At 37.9% G+C, this 25,635-nt stretch overlaps 1 protein-coding gene across 3 annotated transcripts in view; it reads right to left on the bottom strand.

Annotated features, from left to right (window-relative positions):
- The window catches only part of LOC306846410 (GREB1-like protein), a 58,535-nt gene that overhangs the window by 6,114 nt on the left and 26,786 nt on the right, over positions 1-25,635 (bottom strand). For 2 of the 3 annotated variants that reach the window (XM_079379781.1, XM_079379780.1), the window contains exons 4-28: positions 24,618-24,794; positions 24,227-24,403; positions 21,772-21,948; positions 20,340-20,462; positions 19,638-19,754; positions 17,784-17,924; positions 16,591-16,722; positions 16,004-16,144; positions 14,967-15,152; positions 14,480-14,776; positions 13,402-13,530; positions 12,163-12,297; positions 11,881-12,078; positions 10,169-10,349; positions 9,893-10,082; positions 8,300-8,436; positions 7,158-7,497; positions 6,961-7,076; positions 3,300-3,550; positions 2,693-3,213; positions 1,593-1,695; positions 1,355-1,510; positions 910-1,055; positions 664-825; positions 83-287 (exon numbers count right to left, since the gene is read on the bottom strand). In XM_079379781.1, coding sequence (XP_079235907.1) covers positions 83-287; positions 664-825; positions 910-1,055; positions 1,355-1,510; positions 1,593-1,695; positions 2,693-3,213; positions 3,300-3,550; positions 6,961-7,076; positions 7,158-7,497; positions 8,300-8,436; positions 9,893-10,082; positions 10,169-10,349; positions 11,881-12,078; positions 12,163-12,297; positions 13,402-13,530; positions 14,480-14,776; positions 14,967-15,152; positions 16,004-16,144; positions 16,591-16,722; positions 17,784-17,924; positions 19,638-19,754; positions 20,340-20,462; positions 21,772-21,948; positions 24,227-24,403; positions 24,618-24,794 — 4,638 coding nt within the window. The remainder of the gene's footprint in view (positions 1-82; positions 288-663; positions 826-909; positions 1,056-1,354; positions 1,511-1,592; positions 1,696-2,692; positions 3,214-3,299; positions 3,551-6,960; positions 7,077-7,157; positions 7,498-8,299; positions 8,437-9,892; positions 10,083-10,168; positions 10,350-11,880; positions 12,079-12,162; positions 12,298-13,401; positions 13,531-14,479; positions 14,777-14,966; positions 15,153-16,003; positions 16,145-16,590; positions 16,723-17,783; positions 17,925-19,637; positions 19,755-20,339; positions 20,463-21,771; positions 21,949-24,226; positions 24,404-24,617; positions 24,795-25,635) is intronic. The other variant, XM_079379782.1, reaches the window with a different exon arrangement.

Below are 25,635 nucleotides of genomic sequence, written 5' to 3' on the forward strand. Positions count from 1 at the left end.
AACTTTCATAAACACCATTAGAATAGTGCTGAGTTTTATCAGTCACAATAATGAATACGCAGACTTCTTCATCATTACTCACCCACTCCGGAGTTGTTGAACATGGCGGGCAGCACCAGAAGGATGTGGTTGGGCCAGTATTTCCTGTAGAGGGGCATTTCATATTGCTTGACCACCAAAATGTGCAGGTGCTCGGCCCCGTCCACGGCGTGGTAGATGTTGAGCAGGCCGTGCTCCTGACGGCCCGTGGTGGGTGTGAAGATGGGGCTTTTCAGCATGCCAGACTCCTGAGTCAGCAAACAGAGCAACACGGTCACTTTAAGACAACTTGTGCAATAAGACCAGAATGTAAAACACACAGGCGGTGACTCAGCAACCAACAGGACTTTTTACATTGCTCAGGTATCCAGGTGCTCCTGACATCAAGATGCCAAGATGAATCTATATATTAATTTGCATTGCTGTTGAAAGTAGAGTAGAGGACCACAGACATGGTCAAAATTTTATGTTTTAACAGGAAAAACAGCATACACAACATAAAGGTGAGTAAATAATGACAGATTTTTCATTTATGGTTGAAGCTACTAACCAATTTCCAAAAAAAGTGTAGTTAAGTCATTTAGAGCTTGTTATTTGCTTGTTATTAATAAAAGTGTCGCTCACCTTGTCTGAGATCAGCGGGAGCCGCATGCTCTCTAAATGACTGCCCTGCTGGCTGAACACAAAATGAGGCTCTTTGGCTTTAGGAATGATAAAGTGCAGCTGGACTTCCTCTCCCAGCATGGATGAGCAGAACGTGAAGGCATGGAAGGTGCAGTCGGACAGCTAGAATGACATAGAACATCTTACAGCAGCCATATACCTGTCTAGACATGCTTTTACTTGTTAATGTATCACATAAGTCCTCACCTGAGCGGCAGGAGCAGGCTCGCTGTAATGATGGCACTGCTCACAGTGGTGAAATGCATTGTGGGCCGCAAACAGGCTGAGTCTGACAGACACTGTGTTTCTCTTCGGCAGCTCCTCTTCTGTCTCCAGTCTTTCTGTTTTAACCCCTGTGTTTCATGCGAGGATGCAAAACAGCACATAAGCACATACCTGCTATTTTCATGTTACTCTGAAGCAAGGCACACCATAATGAAAGTATGTCAGTAAACAGCATCTTTCACAGACAAGGAGTCTGTGAAAAATAAAATCAAAACAAATTAAATACCAGCTGTACAAATACCACAAAATTCAATAACAGCCAAGCCATATTGTTAATTAAAAGCTTGTCCAAAAAGATGTCTTTAAGTGTTTTTTAAAAGATTCTTCAGAACCCATTGTTCTCATTGTTAAAAGAGCAGTTGACTACCGTTCAGTGTCTTTGGCATCCTGTCTGCATACACTGGACTCGCGTATCTGAACTTGGGGTCACAGGGGTAGAGGTCAAAAGGCAGTTTGCGGATGTCCTCTATGTCAGGCCACTGCGGCCCACTGGCAGGGGGAGCCTTTGATTTGTCTTGCACATCTAGAGATTTCAATAGAAGATCATTAATAAAAGGTCAAGAGAAGGAGCATCAGGTGAAGTAATGTGGAGAACGTTTTTTTACCCTCCTCTAGCTCTTCTTCATCATACACGTCCACCTCCAGCAGGCGAATCAGCATACGGAACAGGATTCGTAGAAACTGCAGATACGCACCTGTTTTTCCAACCTTAAACAGAGCCACAATGGAGAATGAGACACTGGATGCTTGGAAAAGACACCAATTAGCATGATTCTTAATATGTTTAAAATACTTTTGAATGCTAAAATCTGTTTATATGTTTTGAATATTCAGTTTTTGTACATTTTAACTGCTTTTATTTAATTGTATAAATATTTCATGTAGCATTTTATATTGTATATAAATATATGTTATGTTATATATATAGATATACAACAGTTCTTTCTGGTCCTCACATCTGATTGGCTGATAAGAGTGCGATATTAGAGTCCAACAGCTGTTTCAGTTTGTATCACTCTGCTAGCAGAAGTTGCCGTATTTCTCATAGCGTGTGTCATGGCGGACGCCCAAATCCACTATAATTTTAAATATAATACTGTTTTATGTCATGGAATGTAGATTTAAGAGCATTTAGACAAGAATGTACTTGTTTGGACTTCAAATATGTGGTTTGTTAATAAAGATAACGTCTATTTGAAAATTTGCTTCAACATTTTCGATGTGAGCTCCAGGCCGTCAGCTGGCGTTCAGCGCTCATGAACCCGCGGAGAGAGCGCCTCACCTCGGCCAGATCTTCTGGAAATTACCACTGGCTCTGATGTCTCTATAGTGGTTAAACATGAGATGTAATTCATTTTGGGGAAATCTAGGAAGTCTTTGGTCTCATTAATCTATTATTTGTTCAAGAGCAAACAGTTTCTCATCATGTTTATGTAACTTCAGTGCTGTAACGTTATATCAGAAGCGCTGCCTTTGTTCTTTTGACTGAATTGCCTAGCAACTTTTATGATGGCTGTTGTTCTCATATTGTTTTAATCTATTTAATAAAATATGTAATTTTACTTTAATATGTAAAAATACATATAAAATATGTATTTTTGATCAATGTATTGTCAATGTATACATAGCACAAGTAATAGTGATGCCTTAGCAAACACCACAGAAATTCTTTAAATTTTTAAATAATTTTGAAGCTACTCCACACCTGTGGTGGTCCACTCAGCAGCAGTCTTCTGGGATGGGGCACAGCCAGCCCTTCATAATCCGCGTGGTGCTGCCTGGCTGTGGTCCACTGGCGGTAGTACAGGGACTGCTCTGCCCCTTGGAGAGCATGAGGAACCGGCGGTCTGAGCGGGCTGCTCCATACCACATCCGCGTGAGGCAGCAGAGACGCCGAGCTGGGCTGACCCAGTGCCTCAGGGGCCAAAAGGGCGTACGCTGCCCGGGACAGCACCGCCGTCCGGGGGAAGACCTGCGCCCGGCTGCATTCACGTGGGGCCTGCGTGGACTGGCTCGGCCGCTGAGCTCCCGGAGAGGAGGTAGAGGAGGAGGCAGAGGAGAAAGAGGACGTGGCGGAAGAGGAGGGAGCCTGGGAGTCACACTCCTGTTTGAAGCGAACGGGAGACGTGCAAGAGTCCATTATATTTCTGCTGCTGGATGGGTCACTGTGTGAGGATGGTTTGTCCAGTACACTTGAAGAACTGACGCCGTTTTCTGTGGTGGAGCCTAGAAGAGAAAGAAGATGAATGATATTAGATCATGTGACCACTCCAGACCAGAATCAGGCCCAGCTTGTGTCCAGTGTCCCTCACCAGAGGTCCTGGTGGCAGCGCTGGCATTGCTGGGTGGTCTCTCCAGCTCTATCTGGAGCTCGTCGTGGTCTGCTGTTTCTCCTGAGCTCCTCTCGTCATCTGTCGGTCTCTCTTCTCTGCCCGCTGCTGTTTTCGTCTCGGGTATTACCCTGCGTGTCACGTACGAGCAGGCCAAGCCCACTTCTTGTTCCAGTGCCGTACGCGTCAGGTAGCTGGAGTCGATCAGCCGCAAGTCACAGTACTTCAGCGACCTGCATAAAATCACAGGCAAACATGCTCTTCATGAGTCCCTTCAGAAGGCAAAATACTGTTGATTTTCGTTTATCCAACAGATTTTATTTGATCTTTTGGATGGTGCAAAGTCTTTCAAAAAGACAAACATGACAGATTATATCAAATTCTGTGTCGATATTGTGATTCCAAAAAAGAAAGTAAAAGTCTACCCCAACAACAAACCTTATGTTACAAAGGAAGTGAAGGACTGCATCAACAGGAAGCATCAGGCATTTAAGAATAAGGATCACTTACAACTTAAATCTGTACAAAAGGAGTTGAACCAGAGGCTCAAAGAGGCAAAAGAACATCATAGGGGTCTGATGGAGGAAAACTTTCAAACTATGAACTCTAAAAGATTATGGGACACAATGAAAAAAGCAACTAATATGAAATTAACAAAGAAGTCCTTGCATGTTACAGATGAACTGGCAAAAGCAAATGAATTGAATTACTTTTTTGGGAGGTTTGACAATTATGATTTCTCTGCTGAATGTGATATGGTGCTTAATAGTATTGCTATCGATGATGCTGATAGGTTAGAGATTGACCCTAAATCCATCACTAAGGACTTTAAGCAAGTTAATGCAACTAAGGCCACAGGTCCAGATGGAATTTCTCCTTTTCTAATAAGAACATGTGCAGATGAATTGACATCAGCTTGGTGCCCTATTTTCCAGTGGTCCCTTTACTCTCACACTGTACCAACTTTATGGAAAAAGGCAATTATTACCCCTGTTCCTAAAAAATCTTGTCCACAGGAGAATAATGATTTTAGACCTATTGCCTTAACTTCTGTTGTGATGAAGTGTATGGAAAAGCTCATTGTGAGCCAATTAAAACTGGAAGTATGTCCACAGTTAGATCCCTATCAGTTTGCATATAAACGTCAAAGAGGCACTGATGATGCTATCAACAGTTTAGTGCACCTAGTGACTAAACACCTTGAGAATCCTAGGGCATATGCTAAACTGTTGTTTGTAGATTTTAGTTCGGCCTTTAACACCTTGCAGCCTCATATTCTTCTGAAAACAATGCAGCGGATGAATGTCAGTCCCTTTATTATTAAGTGGTTCTACTCATTTCTGATCAATCGTAGCCAGCAGGTTAGGGTGAACAGGACGCTGTCTGAATCTACGATTATCAGCACTGGCGCCCCACAGGGGTGTGTCAGTTCCCCAGTCCTGTTCACATTATATACTAATGAATGTACATGTAGTACTTTTAATAATTATATGATTAAGTTCTCTGACGATACAGTTATTTTAGGTCTCATATCTGAAACATCAGATGTTACTATTTACAAACAGGAGGTTCAGAACTTTGTTCAGTGGTGTGATAAACATTTTCTTAGTATTAGCACAAAAAAAACAGTGGAGATGATGTTTGACCCCAAATCCATTGGTGACCACTTACCAGTGGTCATTAATGGTCAGAATATAGCCCAGGTGGACTCTTGCAGATATCTGGGCATTCACATTGATAATAAACTGACATGGAGTGTCCAGGTTGAAAATGTCTGCATTAGGGTCCAACAGCGATCGTATTTTCTTCGCAGGTTGAGGGTCTTTGGCGTTAACCAGAAAGTGCTGCTTCTCTTTTATCATGCTGTAATCGAGAGCATTTTGCGATACGGCATCTCAGCCTGGTTTGGCAACCTTAGTGTACATTGGAAAGCCCAGATTACGCGGCTAATACAGAGAGCCATGAAAATTATGGGAGTTAAGCAGTATCCCACACTTCAGGCTCTTTTTGAAGAAACAGTTTCTATACTGGCTCAAAAAATTATTTCAGATCCCACTCATGTCCTTCATTCTGAGTACCAACTTCTTCCCTCGGGAAGGCGCTTCAGAGTTCCTAAGTGTAGGCTTAATCGTTTTAAGAACTCCTTTGTCCCACTGTCCATTAAAGCATTAAATGATAAGTTAGCTAGAGGTCAACAATTATAAAAATGTTTTTTTTTTTTTTTCCTTTATCTGGTGTGTGCGAATATATAAAGACATAGGTGTGCAGCACAATAGGTAGGGTGCAGTTTAGTGGTTCACTATATATCATGGGGAGGGAAGAGAGGGGTTGTTGTAGGTATTAAATGTACGTAGTATGTTATTTGTGTAAAACAGCAGATATTGCATTGTATGTGTCCAACCCAAATTTCCTTCGGGACAATAAAGTTTATCTTATCTTATCTTATCTTATCTTATCTTATCTTATCTTATCTTATCTTATCTTATCTTATCTTATCTTATGAACTGTATTGAAATAATGCTACTGGACAGTTAAAACAATATATGACCATGGGGAAGATTTTAGAACTGTAGCTGTAACAACTGCAGTAACCACTAGGTGGTGCTCTTTTTTAACAAAATAAAGAGGAAACCAAAAGACTGGAAGTCACTGTGCAGCATTTAATGTCAGATACTTAACATATGTCTTACATTGAAATATAGTGTAAGCCTGAAGATTTCATGTTTAACTTCAGGTTTGATTTCAAGTAGAGGCAGTACATTATTATTATTATTCAATCTAAAAATAAATAATATTTTCACATTAACACAAAATGATAAAATATTAATATTTGTAGTTAACAAATATTTGTTTTAATTCATTTTAATGAATAAATAAAAATGAAATAATTGAAATAAAAATAAAAATTATTTTACCAGAAAAATATATATGTATATAGTTCACTGGGTGGTGATGGCGCAGTGGATAAGACACATGCCTTTGGTGTGAGAGACCAGGGTTCGAATCCACTGTGAGACACCAATGTGTCCCTGAGCAAGACACTTAACCCCTAGTTGCTCCAGAGGCGTGCGACCTCTGACATGTATAGAAATTGTAAGTCGCTTTGGATAAAAGCGTCAGCTAAATGAATAAATGTAAAATGTTGAAGTTACTCACCAAGGCTGCATTTACTTGATCAAAAATTCAGTATATAAATAATGTATGTGTGTGTGTGAATATATATATATATATAGCTGGAAAAACTTAAGAGACCATTTGAATTTAATAAATTATTAATAAATTACAATTTATAGTTATAGTTGTGTTTCAGTTAAACATATTTTTTGTTTTATTCTGTAAACTACTAATGACATTTCTTCTAACTTTTAATTGAAAATGTCCTTTAGAAAATTTTTTGCATAAAATGACAACCGGTCCAAAAAAAAAGATGCCATGTTTATATTCATTTTTAGACAAAACAATACCAATGTTTAAACTTTAGAAGAGTTACGAAATCAATATTTGGTGGAATATCCCTAATTTTCAATCACAACAAATGAAAATATTTCATTTCCTGAGAAAAAAGCCTGTAAATGACTATACATATACTGTATATAGAACAATGTATATATATATATATATATATATAAATCACATGGCGTACCTTGGGAAGGTCTCTCCTAGTGGATCTTTTCCTGTGAGGATGATGATGCACGGAAGTCCTTCCAGATCTTCATATGTATGTGGGACCCATTCTTCATTTTTACAGCCCCTCCAAGCCTGAAATGCACAGATGGTTTATTCCAGCCTTATTCTGGTGATTTTAAAGAGCCCATATTCATGAGGGGATCTGGTTCTTACCCGCAGACGGGCACAGAAGTGAACCGGCAGGCTGATCTCAGCAGCAGGGCTTCCCAGCAGCACAGCGAAGCGGTACTGTAAGCCCAGCTTGTCCCGGGCCTCCTCCAGCCGCTCCTGTGCCAGCCGCGCCAGCTGCAGCGAGGGCACACGCACCAACAACATGTGCCCACACCCGTGCCTGCTGCGACCCGGCACGCTCAGCAGATCCTCCACCATGGCGAGGGTCTGAGGGGTCACGTGATCCCGCAGCGACGGGGCCGCTGTGAGGGCCATCAGGGCCTCTGTGTACTGCTGTATCAACAGATAGCTGCGGATCACCATGCTGTGCAAATGCGGATGCCTGAAATCAAAAACACATTGAGGGATATAAACGGAAAGAGACAGCACATGCATATGATTAGAAATGCATAAAAGCTGCCAATTTAGACATGGATCTGAGTCTGAGACTCAGGGTTATTGGAGTTAACTAAAACTAAAACATGATTTTTGTTACTTGTAATAAAATAAACATAACAACAACAAAAACCTTATTTTAATCCAGCTAGTTTCCATGGAAATATGTTAAAGGTTTACATTAGGGAACACTATTCACTAGTTGCTCATTAGCATGCATATGACTAACATATTGGCTGTTTATTAGTAGTTATAAAGCACATATTAATGCATGACCATATTCTAGATCCCTTAACTCGACCCAATACCTAAACATAACTACAACAACAACTACCTAGTTTACTAACAATAAGCAAAAATATTTTTTTGAATGTTTATTGAAGGGAAAAATATGTGTTCCATAATCTAAAGTGTTAGTAGAAATATTTTTTGATTTTGTTTAGTTTTACTTGATGTACGAAAATATCTAATTATAAGCCTAAAATAAAAAAAATTATAAAAACTATACAGACATTAAAAAATACGAAAATGGCTAAAAACTAAAATTACAATATATTAAAATAAAAACTAATTCAAACTACAGATCATATCATTCATAGCAAAATAACAGTGGTCTGTGATGAACTTAAAAGAATTAATTATGCATTTACAATGTAAAAACAGTTAAAAAGGAAGGTAATTTGCTTTAAATCCTCATTTTGTTACATATTTTAAAGTACATTCTGAGTGAACGTGAAACCAGGACTGACCTCTCCAGCAGGGTTTTGACCATCTGCTCAAAAGCATCGTCACATCGGAGGATTGGACTCGCTACTCCCCACTGCAGGGAGCTGCTGTAGTCCTTCAGCCCAAAGTAGACCAGCTCCTTAGGAGAAGCCTCAGCCTGCTGTGACACGCAAACAGAAAATATTTCAATTTGACTTCTCTGAGCAAAACGCAGTGTTGTTCTCTTTTTACTTCTTTTAGTTCTTGCCTAGTTCTTTTAGTGTGTCTATAAACATCTAGGTCATTATAGACTAACAATAATCATGGCCTAATGGTTAGAGAGTCGGACTCGTAATCCAAAGGTTGCGGGTTCGAGTCTCGGGCCGACAGGAATTGTAGGTGGGGGGAGTGAATGTCCAGCGCTCTCTCCACCCTCAATACCACGACTGAGGTGCCCTTGAGCAAGGCACTGATCCGTGCTCTCTCTCTCTGTGTGTGTGTGTGTGTGTGTACATTGGATGGGTTAAATGCGGAGCACCAATTCCGGTCACTTCACATTTTAATCCAGATTCATTTTAATGTGTCTGATGAATAGGAATCTCTGACACTAATATCATACCACAGTGTGTTAAAATGTGATTGCTTAACCGATTGTGTGAATTTTGATTGAAACGGCTGCAGTAAAGATTTTTTTTAAGTTACAAACTTCCTGGGATCTAAGCTGAACCACAAAGCACAGAATGTGCTGGAAAGACTTTATTCACAGAGAAAAAAAACAAACATTAATGACTACTACCCTTTGTGAAAACGCCCAAAATGGTAAACCAAAAAACCTTGAACAATCCAACATCAAAACCAAGGCTGTAACCACATATTTAAAAATGAGTCATGAAACATAAAAGTTTCAACATAATTTTTTACAACAATAAACCTACATTAAAGGAACGTGGGAAAACTCAAAGAAAATCTTCAATTAAACTTCACATGGTTAAATGTCGCCTTTAGGCAGTTTGTCGTTAAATTAGTGCATGAAATGTGTTTATGTACACTACAATAGAACAAGTTTGGGGTTGGAAAGATTTTTTTAATGTTTTTGAAAGAAGACTCACCAAGTCCACATTTATTCTTTAAAAAATACATTAAAACAGTAATATTCTGAAATAGTACTCCAATTTGAAAAAACATTTGAAAAACAATATTACTTTATAGTAATAGATTTTAAAATGTGATGCAAATCTGTATTTTCAGCATCATTACTCCAGAAATCCTTCAGGAATCAGTCTAATATGCTGATTTGCTGCTCAAGAAACATTTCTGATTATTATCAATGTTGAAAACAATTGTGCTGCTTAATATTTTTGTGGAAACTGTAAAACTTTTTTCAGCACTATTAATGAATAGAAAGTTCAAAAGAACTGTATTTATCTGAAACAGAAATGTTGTTAACATTATAAATGTCTTATACAGTCACTTGATCTTGTTATGCATGCTTGCTAAATAAAAGTATGCATTTCTTAAAAAAAACATACTACTGACCTCAACATTTTAAGCAGTAGTGTACACATATACTCTTAAAATGCTTAAAATGCTCATTTAGAAATTCCTGTACAGTTCTTCTCGGGGTCATTGAAACTCACCAGGTTCTCAGTGTTGGGCCAGTGCACTTCATTCTGGGTACTGATGCGTGACTGACGGCTCTGCAGGGTGAACGGGAAACAGCTGACCTGCAGAAGCAGCAGGTTTATTGCTTCCAGAACCTCTGGACAGTTCACCACGCGGTCGGCCAATCCCTGCAACTCCCCGTGACAAACCGACCCTGACAGAGCGCTGACGGAGAAAGAGAAGACAAGACGTCTTAACACTGACACTTCTGACAGTCGCTTTTATAAACCGCTCATCGTTGTTTTTCTCACCTGGTCAGGTCGACGTGTGAGTTGTCGTGAATGAGGACAAAGAGCGTATAAGGGTTCTGCTTGACCTTCCTCATGAAGGCCTCCATTTTTGTGTGGACCTCCGTGTCCAGACGCACCACATACTTGTCAGACTTCTGCAGCACTAATGAGGCATCCTCTATACCCAGATCTATCAGGACGCCTAGCAAAGACATGAGGACAACAACATAAAATACAGCTGCAAGCAGCAATTATGGAGTCAAGCACAACAGATGCAAAATGAGGAGTTCAGCATAGCTGGGAGCATCAGAGCAACTGCAATGATGAGTGGTTATTGACATAGTCGAAATGCCTGAAAAATCACAAATGCAATCACTAGTTATACAATTTAACCACTTATCACGTTTGACCAATAGGTAGCGCTGTTATAAAATTATTATGGTGTGAGATGAAATGACACATAAAATGTTTGGTGTCAATATGCCAAAGAGTTGCAGCCTCAGAATCAGCTTGGCATCACGCCAACAATTTCATCGATGTGTCTGAACAGTTTGGTCAATCCAAAACCTTTTGATAACTTTTTCCCGGCATGGTCTGAAGATGATCGATTTGGGTCGATTTTGGTGAAAATCAGACCAACGGTCTAGGATGAGCTAGGATGAGGAAAGAAATTTAAAATGGCAGACTGCAAGTTTGACTGAATATGGCAAAATTGATTTCCTCGGCATGATCCAAGGAATCCATCGAGACGTATTTCATTAAAATAGGCAAAAATAATAAAACAATATTATCCTTTTTTTGTAAATTTGTTAGCCATTTTGACCAGAAGGTGGCGCTATTTTCAAATAATTCAAAATTGCGAAAAATCTTGACCATTAGAAATGTAAACAAATTTGGTGTGCATTCGACTCCGCATGAGCCAATGAATCACAAGAAAAAATTATTTTGGGTTACACTTCATTTTAAGGTGTCCTTGCTACAGTGTAATTATACATTTTAGTACTGAGTAATATTAATTAACTAGGGTTAGGATTAGGGTTTGGCTTGGGGTTACTAGCATTTAATTATGCATACCGTAATTAATTTTTATTATAACAGTAAGTACATGTAATATATGAAACAAGGACACCTTAAAATAATGCGTTACTGAAATTTGCATCTAAACTTTATGGTTCAAAAGTTAGTAGCATAAACATGAGAGCAAATTTGAGCTGTTGGTGGCTCAAGATGGTTTGAGTTAGAGACTCCAAATTTGCTATGGTTAAAATTGAGACTGTTCTCTATCTGCGTGCCAAATTTCATAACTTTCCAGTAAGTGGTTCTATGGGCTGCAATAGACTCAAGAGTGGACTAAAGAAGAACACCTGAAGTGCTTGGTCCCTAAAAATTGTTGCAATGACTCTTTCATCAAATTAAAGGGATGTTTCACCCAATCATTTACTCCAAACCTGTTGCCGGTCCCCATTGACTTCCACAGTATGGAAAAAAATACTATGAAAGTCAACCTGTTACCCACATTCTTCATTCATCTTGTGTTTACCAGAAGAAAGAAATTCATACAGGTTTGGAACAACATGAGGGTGAGTAAACGATGACAGAATTTCCATTTGTGAACTATCCAGGCAAGTTTTTGTGAAAATGTTCTTGTCAGTTTCTTAAAACAGTGGGCTTGACATTGAAAACAAGTTGAATATCTCTTCAAATCGGCAGGAACGTCTCTTCTGCTGTCGTACCTGATTGTCGTATTCGCTGGACGGTTTGGTGAACCAGGACGTGTGACGGTGGCACCAAAACCAGGAAGTCTACTTTACAGAAGCGGCCCAGATCTAAGCTCTGGCTCCCTGAGTCTGCGATAGCGCACACCTGCGACAAAAGGCTGCGTGCAACGCTCAGCTGAGGAGGGTGTATCTGAAAGCCATCACTCAGAAGTTCTGCAACACATCGAATGTCAATCAGCATTTTCAAGTGCCAAATATAAAGTTTTATCATCGCGTCTGGAGACAGCAAAGGCTCACCTGGCCCTGATTCTGGTAGCATGGCTGCGGCCTCTTGGGAGTGGATGTACTCAGTTAGATGTCCCTGAAACGGCTGAACCACACGGTCTTTGCGCTTACGCTGATACCGAACCAGCTGTTTGTCCATGTTGTCGCCTGTAGCGCCACAATCAAGTAGAAATTAATAAAGGAGAAACATGCACATGCTATAGTTCAAAAATCTTTGAAAGAAAGGAACACATTTATTCAGCAAGGTCACATTACATTGATCAAAAGTAACAGTAAAGACAGTAAATACATTGTGATTTTTATTTTTTTTTCAAATGAATTCTGTTCAATTGATCTTTCTATCCATCAAATAATCCTGGAAAAAAATGTATCACTGTTTCCACAAAAATATGAAACTGTTTTCAACACTGATAATAAGAAATGTTTCCTGAGCACTAAATCAGTGACTAGAGTAATGGCAGCTGAACATTTAGTTTTGCCATAAAAGTAATAAATTATATTTTAAAATATGTTAACATAGAAAAGTTAGTTTCGATTGTAATAATATTTCATAATGTAACTTTTTTATTGTATATTTGACCAAAAAATGCAGCCTTGGTGAGCATTAGAGACTTATTTCAAAACACTTAAAATAATAATAATAATAATAATCAACCAACAACGTTTGAACAGTAAATGTACAACTGATATAGTCAAGATCACTGCGCAAACAAACAACAACAACAGCAACAAAAAAACTTTTGTCTTATAAATTTTAACATTGTAGCCGAGAAACACTTTTTTCTTTGATTCCTTAGGGTTATTTCTCTCAGAAACAGATTAGTTTAGATTGTAATTTTTCACTATATTACTGTTTTTTGATCAAATAAACGCAGTATTAGTGAGAATAAGAGACTTCTTTCGAAACACTTATAAAAAATGAATCAACCACAAACATTTGAATGATAAATTCAAAAATAATAACAACAACAACACCAAAAACCTTTCAACTTACACATTTTGAGTGTGGCCTAGAATCATAAATTCTCAAAAAAAAAAATTATTTACAATCTGTTATGTTCAGCTTTTGAACTACGTCCTAAAATCACAAAAGAGGGCACGATCACCACACTAATTGCAATGTGTGTATCGTTTGCGTGCTTGGGCCCAAAACTGCTGCTTACATCTTTATTCTTACTTTAATTTCTAAATAAAGGACAATGATAAGCTGATGAAAACTGATGGATCCACTAAAGACCCACTGAGACTCACCTAATGAGGTGCTCTGGAAGTGCGAGGCGAGCACACTAACTTTCCCGGTGATGAGCTCATAGCTGATCTCCTTCAGAAACTCATTGGTAGTGAGCATGCTCTCCGCCAAGGCTCGAGACTGATATTTACCTGAGAAAAACAACAGCACGGGTTCACATATAAGACAATGACACACCTTGTTCAAAAAACATTCAGCTTTATTGATTCTTAATGAGCCAACGGTGTGGCTTTAGACTTTAAATGGCATTTATAGGATGGAAATGGATAAAAATGTTTTACTTTGACAGCGGCTATTTGTACACAACCACCCTATAATGATAAAAATCCACCCAGTTTTTTTTTTTTAATCCCAATAAATCACAACCCCTTTCTCATGCCGTTCTCAAGACAGATTCTTGACAGAGTGACGTCACACAGGCCCAGACCACTCCCATGATTGTTGATTGACACTAGCATTTTACCCTAGACCCGCCCTAAGTGAGCTTTCATCAGTCCGCCATTGTTTCGACGCCGGAGCAGTTGTAGATAAGATTGGCTCCTAAGCGACTGAGGTATTTTGTTGTTGGATGTAATTATGAACATAGCAGTTGAAATTTACTCCCGACATCTGAGCCGCTGAAGACGCAGTGGATTACGTTTGGTTTTGAAGGGAATGCGTCCCCTGATCTGCCTAAATGCGTCTATGTTTGCGTGAATCATTCGTGATCCAGCTTCACCTACAGAAGAAGTGAGTGTAAGGTTCTTTTATGAATCTTTGCAAATCGCCTTTCCTAATAATGTGCTAGTTAGCAAGTTTTATGATGAATGTGGCCAAAGTTAACAGTCTCTCAGAGAACTTTCTCAGAGAGGGGTGGGGTGAGCAGAGCGCATTAGCATTTAAAGGGACATGCACCAAAATGGGTCGCTGTGAACAGAGCTGTTTTGACAGGGTAAACAGGGTGTTGTTTTATACTACCATTGAGAAATTTTAACCAAAGTACGTTATAGACTTTTCATTAAGACCCTAAAGAATCATATCAACTTGTGGAAAATGGGCATCCGATGACTCTTTTAAGTCTTTGAGAGCAGCAGAACGTACCCAACACTAGCACGCAGAACTCATTCGCTCCACTTTTGGAGGTGCAGATGATGAGCACGTAGTTGGGCAGGCACTGCTGCGGTGGCGTCTCACTCAGCGAGCGCAGTGACTCAGAGATGCCCTCACCCAGAGAGCCATGGCTGACCAGCACCTGAACGCAGCCCCCTGACACACTGGCCTCCATTCGAGCTAACCAGGGCAGCTGGGCGGGGGACACGGGAGGGCCGGTCGGACCGCACAGCATGGCCTTCAGTACGATCTGCTCGAACTCTTCCCGTAACGGGATCTGCTCCATACCTGCAATAAAGGAATAGTCACCTCACTCTAAAGAAAGCACTCATTGCTCTTGTGTAATACTAGATCTAGATGCATTTGAAAGTAGACTTTTAACAAGCTGCGCACTCTTATCCAAAATCAATTCATGTTACTGATGCATTAAAACGTATTTGACATGCATTAAAACGTCTTGTTTGTCAGTGTTGTTTACCCAGCCGAGCGAGGTACTGCAGTGTGAGCAGTATCATGGTCTCTGTGGTGAGTAACTGGCTTGCTGACATGCCCAGACTGGCGAGGGTCTTCTCATTGAGCTCTCGACCCTTATAGCAGCTCACCAGCAGGGGGCTCACCAGCAGATCACCCACATTGCCAAAGAAGTAAGGCAAAGTGCCTTGACCTGGAGAGAAACATTCAAACAAACATGTTCATACACACATCCAAACACTTAAAGATGAAGTGGTTATATTCTGTGCTGTGATGAACCTATTTCTGTAAAATTGACCTGGATGTTAAAATAGTATTTAAAATCATGCTATGTTAACAATGTTTTTCAGTGTTTGTCAAGTGACCCTGGAGCATAAAACCAGTCATAAGTAACACAAGTATATTTGTAGCAATAGCCAAAAATGCATTGAATGGGTCAAAATTATAGATTTTACTTTTATGCCAAAAATCATTAGGATATTAAGTAAAGATTATTTTCCATGAAGATATTTAGTAAATTTCCTACCACAAGTATATTAAAACTTAACTTTTGATTAGTAATATGCATTGCTTAGGACTTTATTAGGACAGCTTTAAAGGCAATTTTCTCAATATTTAGATTTTTTTGCACCCTCAGATTCCAGATTTTCAAATACTTCTATCTCGGCCAAATATTGTCCTAACAAACCATACATCAATGGAAAGATTATTTATTCAGCTTTCATGTGATGTATAAATCTCAATTTCGAAATATTTATCTATTTAATATGTAGATTAAGTACTTTAAAAGCTGTTTTGTTAAAAATATGTATTCATATATTGTTAAAATATATATAAAATCATATATTTATTTAATTTTTTTATTTAATTAAAAAAATTTAATTGACAAAAAATGTTGCTGAGCAGTTTACGGCTAGTTCTGCTGAGCTTTATTTTGAATCTCTATCTTATTATTATTGTTGACTTCTACAGTATGGGAAAAAATACTATAAAAGTCAATAAAGCTATATGAGCTTTTTAATACATAAGCCTGTTATGACTGACCTATGAGAAGGACTGGTCGGACCCCAGAGGAGTTCATAAGGTTGTCAGGGATGATGACAGTTTCTCCGGCTGTGATTGGTTGGGGTTGTATGACCCCTGACACTGATGGAGGCTGTTGATTGGACAGGGACAATAAAGAACCTGGAACGAAGGAGCAAAACATTACATGTATATACTTTTTGCATTGGAACACATAGAATGTGCTGTCAAGCCATTGTGGAAACCTGATAATACATTGGACGGATCTCTTCAGTCCCATGCTTTGTTAAAATGACACTCAATGGTGAGGACAAGGTAACTAAGCTACAGGATCACAGTGCATGGATCTCCAAAGCATAAACCCTCCAATCTGCTGCTAAACAGGACCTACTTTAGCGTGACCCTTCACCCCTGTTACTATGAAAACAATGAATAAATCATCCTTGTGGATGGAAAATGTCATGTTCCTAGGTACTTGTTAAAAACAAAAGCAAGGTAATGAAATTCATGGGTGTTTTCTGCTCAGGGCCATGCATAAACAGCCTGGATGAACTGACCGACAGCAGCATTTACAAACATCAGGCTGAGGATGATGAAGTCAGACCCACCGGAGCTGCACGTCAGCGGGCGGATGGCTGGCACAGGGACGGCCGTGGCCGGGACGGGGACGGGGACGAGAGACGTGGGGTGCCAGCTACGGTGACGTTTTTTAGGCGGACCGGATGACATAGCAGAGGATGCTGCAAGAAAGAGCGCATGCTTGTTATCATCAAGATGCACAATGTATTTCATGATGCCTTCTAAAAACATCTGATGAGTTTGACCACTAATGATATGCATCAGGCAGTAGAGCTGCACGATTCTGGATAAATTATATTTAAAATATAACATATTTAATAGGCTACACCAATTTTTAATATAAAAATTATGAAAAATTGGTTGGAATGAATGATTCAACGTCTCATTCATAAATACTTCACTTTTTTCATTACTGGATGAATCTACGGTGGCCGAGAGAGCTCAGCGCGCTGCAACTTCAGAAAACACATGCAAATAGAAAAAGCACCAGCAAATCAAGAGAACATCTTCCTCAATTTGACAGCAGGTGCTGCAAATGCTCACAACACAAACAATTAAAGATTTTTATTTGCTGCACGTTTCTTTGTTTGGTTGTGTTGTGAGTATTTGCAGTGCGTTTCTTTAATTATTTGTGTTGTGAGCATTTGCAGCACCTGCTGTCAAATTGACGAAGTTGTTTTATTAATTTGCTGGTGTTTTTTCTATTTGCAGCGCACTGAGCTCTCTGGGCCACCGTATGAATCAGCGTTCTGGAACGAATCTCTTGAATGAATGATTCCATGACAAATAGGCCTGCATTTTTTAACGGTCACTTGTCGCCACCTAGTGGCGAAACAATGCAATCAACACAAACGTTATTTGAAGCGCAAGTTACTTTCAAAAGGGGATTTGCTCTTTTGATCGCAGCCATAGACATCAATGTTTATATCCAAACTCTAAACTTTCATCCCAGTATTTCTATGATAATATGAATGATTGTAAGATTCTACACTGTAGTTGAAAACCTAAACCTAAACATGCCAACTGCTCTCTCTCTGTGTCAGCGGCAGAGCGAACACAGATTTGAATGTTTTAAGACTTTGTCAAAGGTTTGATAGACACGGCGAATCGTTGTCATTTAGAAATTAGATTGCATGGGTTTTTTAATCGAGATGACGATATTTTAACGATTAATCGTGCATTTCTATCAGGCAGCATTGTGACTGGCTGGTTTAATGCTTACCTGGACTGTCTCCTGGTTCTGTGGCCCTATAGCCATGAGTGGGTGTGGCCAGTGGGTTTGTATGAGGCGGGCTCAGTAGACTGGACCGTCCGTCCATACTCAGACCATTAGTTAGACTGTTTACTCGCAGGGCAGTGGGAACTGAACAACAAAAAATAAGTTTGGAAGTCAATAAAACAGTGTAGAGAACCACTTATACACACGGGGGCTCCTATACTCATCAAGGCTGTATTTATTTAATCACAAAAATACAGTAAAAACGGTAATACTGTGAAATATATATTTCTTTTACAATTTAAGACAACTGTTTTTTATTTGAATATATTAATGTAATGCATTCCTGTGATGCAGCGCTGAATATTCAGCATCATTACTCCAGTCTTCAGTGTCACACAATCCTTAAGAAATCATTCTGATATGCTGATTTTTTCAAATATATTTAGCCTATACATTGTACTTTTCAGACTACATTTTATTCAAGAAGTGCCCAGAAGGGTGTCATGTTTGACACATTAATGGCTAGCGTCCACTCTTCTGGTGACAAACTATGCAAACACCCCAGACACAAATTCAATAGGGAGGAAAGCATTTTCGCTCATTTCTGAAGGAGAATGGGTCCTGTGGAGCACAGTTTATTGATTTCCTTTAACTGATGGCATATTGATAATGAACTGCTGGGCCACTTTTACATCTAATATTCCTGACACACATAAATAGAGCAAATACATATTAAACATCAATTGTAGGGAACTTGAAGCGTGGGCTGACATTAAAACCCTTAATAGAGAATTTCTGGTCTTATATTGATGATTTGGAGCGAGTTAATGTGTGTGTGTTTGCAAAAGGGGTTGTGTAAGCAGCCAATACAAATGACCTTCAGAGATGGGATTCATTCTATCCTTCTGTGGAGAAAAACAAACAATGAAGCAGCGAACAACATTTGAAACACAAAGTTGACCATAATTGGTTGTTAACAATTTATTATTTTAAAAATACAATACAAATGCAAATACATTTTAATTTTAATATTTCACCTTGCTTAATATTTAAAAATGTAGCAAAAATATTTAACAAAAATGTTTTTGTTTTTTTTTGTAAGAAAAAAAACAATGGTAATTAAATTGGTAAATTATATTCAAAGGTGTATATTATATGTAAATAATTTATCTTAACTTTACAAATGCAAATACATTTTAATTTTAATATTCTATCTGATTTATTGTTTAGAAATGTAGCAAAATATTTAACAGAAATGTGTTTTGTTTAATGAAACAATGATTATTCAATTTGGAAATTATATTCAAATAATTCTATGCATTTTATATTCTATTTAAACAATTTATTAACTTTTATGGAAGAAACATTATCAATTTATTAATTAAATAATGCAAAAACATCCAAACTGTCAATTAAATAGACATTTAAATTAATTTGATAAACTTTTAACTTTAACATTTGAACCTATTTTAATGTTAAAACAAAATAGTAAAATATTTAACAAAAACATTTTTTTTTATTACATATAACAAAGATAATTAAAAATGGTCTATAAATATAATAACTAGTTGGCTGCTTAATGTTAAGGCTGAATGTACAGTGTGGTTTGTTTAAATTTCTAAATGAGAAATAGTATATATTGAATATTATATATAATATAGTGATGCTTTCTTTAGCAAGCTCTACTAATTAGCAAGCACACTGAATTGTTCAAAATCATTTTAACAACTGCTTGCACTGAACGATTCAACGTGAAAGCAAGTTGTACTTTAATACAAAATGATATATGGTTTTTTAGCTTGGTATTATGAGCAATCAATGCTACTTGAAATTCAAAATGAGACAAATATCCGGTACCGATCGGTAAAGTCTTGGTCCCGTGGGTCGGTGTGTTCAGTGGTTTGAGGAAGCCCAGCTCTGGGGGTCCAAAAATCCCTGAGGATGAGCCAGATTGCATGCGGGCGGGAGGCGAGTCTGTGGATCAAACAATAACTTCTTATCAATGCAGTTTTACTTTTGTACTTTTCATGGGAAATGAAGAAGATATGGCATTTAAACTAGTTGAAAAACGCAAAATGTGTTACATTTGTCTTGCAATCATGAGCCCGTCTCCTTAACCTATACTATGCATTGTAAAAGAATGGACGATCTCTGCTGCCAGCTGCCCGGCTCTCTGAATGGTGTTGTGAGGAAGAATGAGACAATGACTTGCTTTCTTTCACCAAACACTGTTGGGTAAACACTGTGTGGCCTCCAGCCAGATGTCACCAAATGCTGAGTTACCCCCCCCCCCCCCCCACCCCTCTTTAACCGCAGGTTTCCCTCCCTACCCCCATGTGGACCCTCCCCCAGGACAGAACATGACCTCTGCGCATGCAGAGACCAGCAGAAGATGGACATCCTCCACTGGACAGATGCAGCATGTGTTCTCTTATGTGCTCCAGAGCTTCACTTGTGACGTTTAAAATGATGTGCTTTCACATGAGAAACAACTCTGGACGGTGAAAAATAGAATATTGTGTGACAAGGCTTGTGATATTAAACAATCCATGCACTCACCTGAGAGGAGGAAGGGAGATGGACTGTGGCCATTTTTGTCTCCATTTTCTTTGCTGCTTAGTGAGGATGAGGAACTAGGCTTGGATGAAGAAGCACTACTTGAGAAGGGCCTTGTCTTACAATCTGAAAATGAAAAAATAAAATGCACAGCTAATGTCAAGTGAACTATCTGTCTGTTTCAAATCAAGCAGATTAAGTAACAACGGTATGTATAATACATGGAAGGGAAGGATGCAGAATATATCGGGACCACTGCATTTTTTCCCTCATTGGTACAGGTCTGAAATAAGAGTATGATCATTTCAAGACCTATTTTCCAATTTAAACAGTACTCTTTTTCAATAATTTGTATCAGTTATCAATTTGTAAATTTAAAAATAGAATACAAATGTAAGTATATTTTATTAAACATACATTTAAATTTATTTAATTTTTTACTTATTTACTGTTTAGAAATATATCAAAATATAAAAAAGAAATGTGTTTTTGTAAAAAAAATATATATGATAATTAAATTTGGAAATTATCTTCAAATAATTCTATGTACAATATATTCTCCGTGAATAATTAATCTTAACCTTTATGGAAGAAATCATCAATTATCAATATATTAATTTAAAAATAATTTAATTGCGATTAAACAGACATTTGATTTAATATTTTACCTTATTTAATGTTTAGAAATGTAGCAAAAATACTTAACAAAATACTTAATTTTTTTGTTAAATAAAACAATGATAATTAAATTTGGAAATAAATAATTTTATGTATACTATATTCTGTGTAAACAACTTATCTTTCATGGACGAAATCATTAATTATAAATTTATTATTTTAAAAATACTATACAATTGCAAATACATTTTAATTGCAATCCAAGAGTCATTTAATTTGTTAAGTTTAATATTTTGCCTTATTTAATGTTTAGAAATACAGCGAAAATATTTAACAAATTACTTAACATTTTGTTTGTTAAATAAAACAATGATAAATAATTAAATAATTAGTAAATTATGTTTAAATAATTTTATGTATACTGTGTAAATAATTTATTCTGTGTAAATAATAAATATATATATATATATATTTTATGGAATAAATCATTAATTATCAATTTATTAATTTAAAAATTGTATTGAATTATCATTTAAACAAATTTGAACTTTTAATAAATACAATTTGAATAAATAAACTTACAATACAAAATGAAGCAAAATAAAACAAAAATGCATTTTATTTATTTAGTTAAATACACAAGTATTTAGTTGTGTGTTTAGTTTAAATACACAAGGGTAGTTACATTTTCTAAATATCATGAAATACAACATCTTAATCCATTTGCTAAGTAGTTAATTTAAATGATGAACAGCATCAAAATTTTAAGACAGTCCACCGTCTATGCCATGCGACATTTTGCATGCAAGTGTGGTACCTTTCCAGCAGATGAGGGTTCCCTTGCACAGAGCACCCTGAGAGTTCTTCACCAGGTAGTACTTTAAGTGTTTCTGCTTCTTCGGCTGAGTGGATAACTTCAAGTTGATGTGGTTGGAGAACTCGGTGAAGTAGCGAAACCCTTTCTCACCACAGCCCACGCAGTTCCCCGAAAACCCTTCACAAACACACAAACATGCATCACTACGTGCTGTGAAAGACTCTTCAGAAAGACCCCATGAAAAAGGCTTCTGACCAAGATTTACACCAGGGGTGCACCGATACCACTTTTTCCAGAACTATGTTGATACCGATACTTTTATTTTTGGTGCTTGCCGATACCAAGTACCGATACCTGTTTTTTATTTTTGGTACTTGCCCCTACCAAGTACCGATACCTGTTTTATAATTAGGGCCCAAGCCACTAAGGCGCAGGGGCCTCTTGTTCTTCTAAGGATTATTATTTATATTTTTTATTTCGACTATCCGGGCACTTTTGGGGGCCTTAACGTGCTCAAAAACTCTTGAAAATTGGCACGCACGTTGGAATCCGTGGCCATTAGGACGCCACAGAGGCTGGGACCCGGGCGTGGCAAAGGGGCTCTACAGGGGCCATGTCAAAGGTGAAAATTCTTTTCTGGTGATTTTGAGGCAGATAAGATGTTTAGAATGTCATGAAACTCAACACACATATCCATTTTAATGATAGTTAGACACTGGAAAAAGCTCATAAACGGGCGTGGAAAAGGCACTCTATAGCGCCACCTTTTGTCAAAAATGGGGGGGTTAGTTTTAGCTACAGACACCAAACTCGGTACATAAATTGGTCTTATTAATCCGGACAACTTTCTAATTTACATTAGAAATTTACATTACACTAACTTTCATTAGCTACGACTAACAGGAAGTCTGCTATATTTATTTTAATGTGGGTTTTTTTTTAAAAAACGGGCTGTAAACAAATTCATACTCCTCCAAGCAGAAACACGTAAATCACACCAAACATTTTTTCTCATGATGCCAAGATACTGAAGATGCTAAATTGCAGACGGATTTAGGATATCTTGAACGGTGTTTTAATAGCAATTTATTAAAGTTACAGTTTTTTTTTATCTTTTAAGAGCAGCGTCCAAACACTTCATAAAAAATTACATACACAGAACAAGACAGTCTGAGGACATGTGATTAATTTCATGAATTTACAATACACTATGGTGAGAAGAAAATTTTAAAACTTATCAGAGATCTGCTGTCACTCTGCTTCTATGTAAGCGGTGGGTGACTGGGTGGGTGACTGACTGTGTGAGTTCAGTGAGTGTGGAGGGGGAGGGGGAGAGAGAGAGAAAGAGAGAGAGAAATTATTATTAAATCATTAAAAAATACTTATAAATTATTAAAAGGTAACTATAATAATGTCTCATTTGTTAACATTAGTAAATGTATTAACTAACATGAACTACCAAGTCAGTTTTAAACATAATTAACTAAGTAAATGCTGTAAAAATACTTTTCATGATAACTTATATAATGTTAAAAACTAAACTAACTTATTGAAAGTGTTTTTGAAAGTTTTATGTATTGTTGTGTGTGTGTGTATGTTTCACAGTCTTGATGGTTTGGATTAACCCTTTCATTGCTGAATCACTCAAATCCAAACTGCCAGAGAGTTACTGTAATGTGTGTGCTCGCTGTGCACCGTTTTCCTGATGCCACAGGGGTGGCGGTTGCACTGACGGCTTGGGGCCGTCATCGCTGCTTGCAGCTATATTTGCATTTGTAATTTTTTTAAATATTGGGTACAGAAACCAAAAGAATATGTATAACGTTAGTTGGCTTAGTTTGCATTTTTATGAGTAGAAGTATGAATACAGGAGCGCATTATCGGGCCCGATACATAAAAGTGCATCCCTAATGTATCCTAATCAGGCAATAAAATATATTCAGTATTGCTTCTGAATTGCAGATTTTGTTACTTTAAATAGCGATTCACAGAAAAAGTGAATATACAACATACTGTAAAATATCGGGGAGCTCGGATGGAACTCGGGTTAGACAAACAATACCGGACATCAGACACGAGGAAAGGCTTAAGAATACTGGGAAACTAATCAAAGAGAACAGAAACAGGAAGGGTAGAAATCAAGCACAGCTGGGAGGAATCATAATCGAAGAACCTAATGGGAACAGGAAAAACCATATATGGACATGGAAACACCTAGGGAATAAGACACATGTGACACATACAGTATTCTTCTGGTTTCTGTACCCATCATTTTTTTTAAATTCCATATGCAATGAAAATACAGATATCGGTACTCGGTATCGGCAAGTACCAAAAATAAAAGTATCGGTATCGTCCTCATCCTGGAAAAAGTGGTATTGGTGCATCCCTAATAATTAGTAATTATATAATAATAGAGATTATATAAGTCCTGGAATTGTATTGGAACACCAACCTAAAAGTGCATTTTTCCCATTCTCATCTGGCAGGAAGCGCTTGTCCACCGCACAGACGAGGATGTGGTCCGGGATGCTTGGCGATTTGGCACCAACCAGCTCAAACCCCACGGGAACCTCGATAGACTCTGTTGCCATGGAAACCAGGCGCAGATCCTTTCCCGCTTGACAGAACCCTGGGCACAGATGACTCGAGTCAGCGATACAATGAAAAGCGGCCATGCTGATGTAGCTAAACGCACGATGAGTCACTGTTTACACTATTTTTCAATAGTTTTCACTTCCACACTGACTTGGCACGTTAAAAATATGCTCTTTTCGTAACACCATGCTTTCATATGACTTCAGAAGCTGGAATATATGCTGTAAATCGTCTATTAATTTCCCTACCGTCAACAGTGCAGCAGCCGTCAGGAGGGGGGCCCTGAAGGTACGGCAGCGGTGGGCTGCTGGTGTCTGAATCGTCCTCGTCATCCATATCATCAATGGAATTGGACGACTGGCAATTCACAAGCACATGGCTGGACAGGTCGGACCTCATGCTCAGGTCCATTTTGGGCTTAATATCTGAAGGGCAGAACCAGAAACAGGTTTACTATTGCTATACATACATATACTGTAGGCACACTTACATATGAGTCAATCTATAAGTTAGGGTACACTTCACATCAAGAAAAAAAAATGTAAAAACAATATGCTTCCAGAAATAAACAACTATTGCTTTCAGATGATATATTTTATCTGCTAGTTGCCAAGCTTTATTATTGAACACCATTTTGATATTACAAAGAAAAAAAATATTTTTTCCTGCTGGTGAGTTTGTAAACTGTTACAGACAAACTGTATGGATTTACAGGTAACATAGTTGAAAGTTTCATCATTTTGAATCATAATTTCAATGGCAGGCCTGATCTGGCAAATCAAATGTAATTTTACTGATAAAGTTAACATCAAATTGCAATATTTATTAAAATTCAAATCATAAAAATATTGCAAACCATAACAATGTACCCAACAATGTTGATGGGCAATTAATATACTCTTTGGCAATAGGTCATTTGAGATCAAATACACAAAAAATGTACTATAATGTGTTCAAAATGTCAGCTGCAGAAGTAAATGACATCACATGACGCTGATCACATGGTTTTGTGATAAAACATTTTTTAGTTTTCAGGGGTGTTTGGTTTGTAACATAGTTGACCATTTTTGTGGACATGAGTAAAATGAAATATTTTTTTATTTGAAAGAAAATTGAATTTAAAAAATCTATTTTTCGGTAACACTTTAGCCCCTTTCACACTGCACGTTGGTCCCGGAACATTGCCGGAAAATTGCCAGAGTGCCTTCTGTGTGAACGCAACCACGACCCGGGATTGATTCCGGGACCAATCCCGGGTTGGAGACC

This window comes from Barbus barbus (assembly GCF_936440315.1).
Source record: "Barbus barbus genome assembly, chromosome: 26".
In the NCBI taxonomy this organism is placed as follows: Eukaryota; Metazoa; Chordata; class Actinopteri; order Cypriniformes; family Cyprinidae; genus Barbus; species Barbus barbus.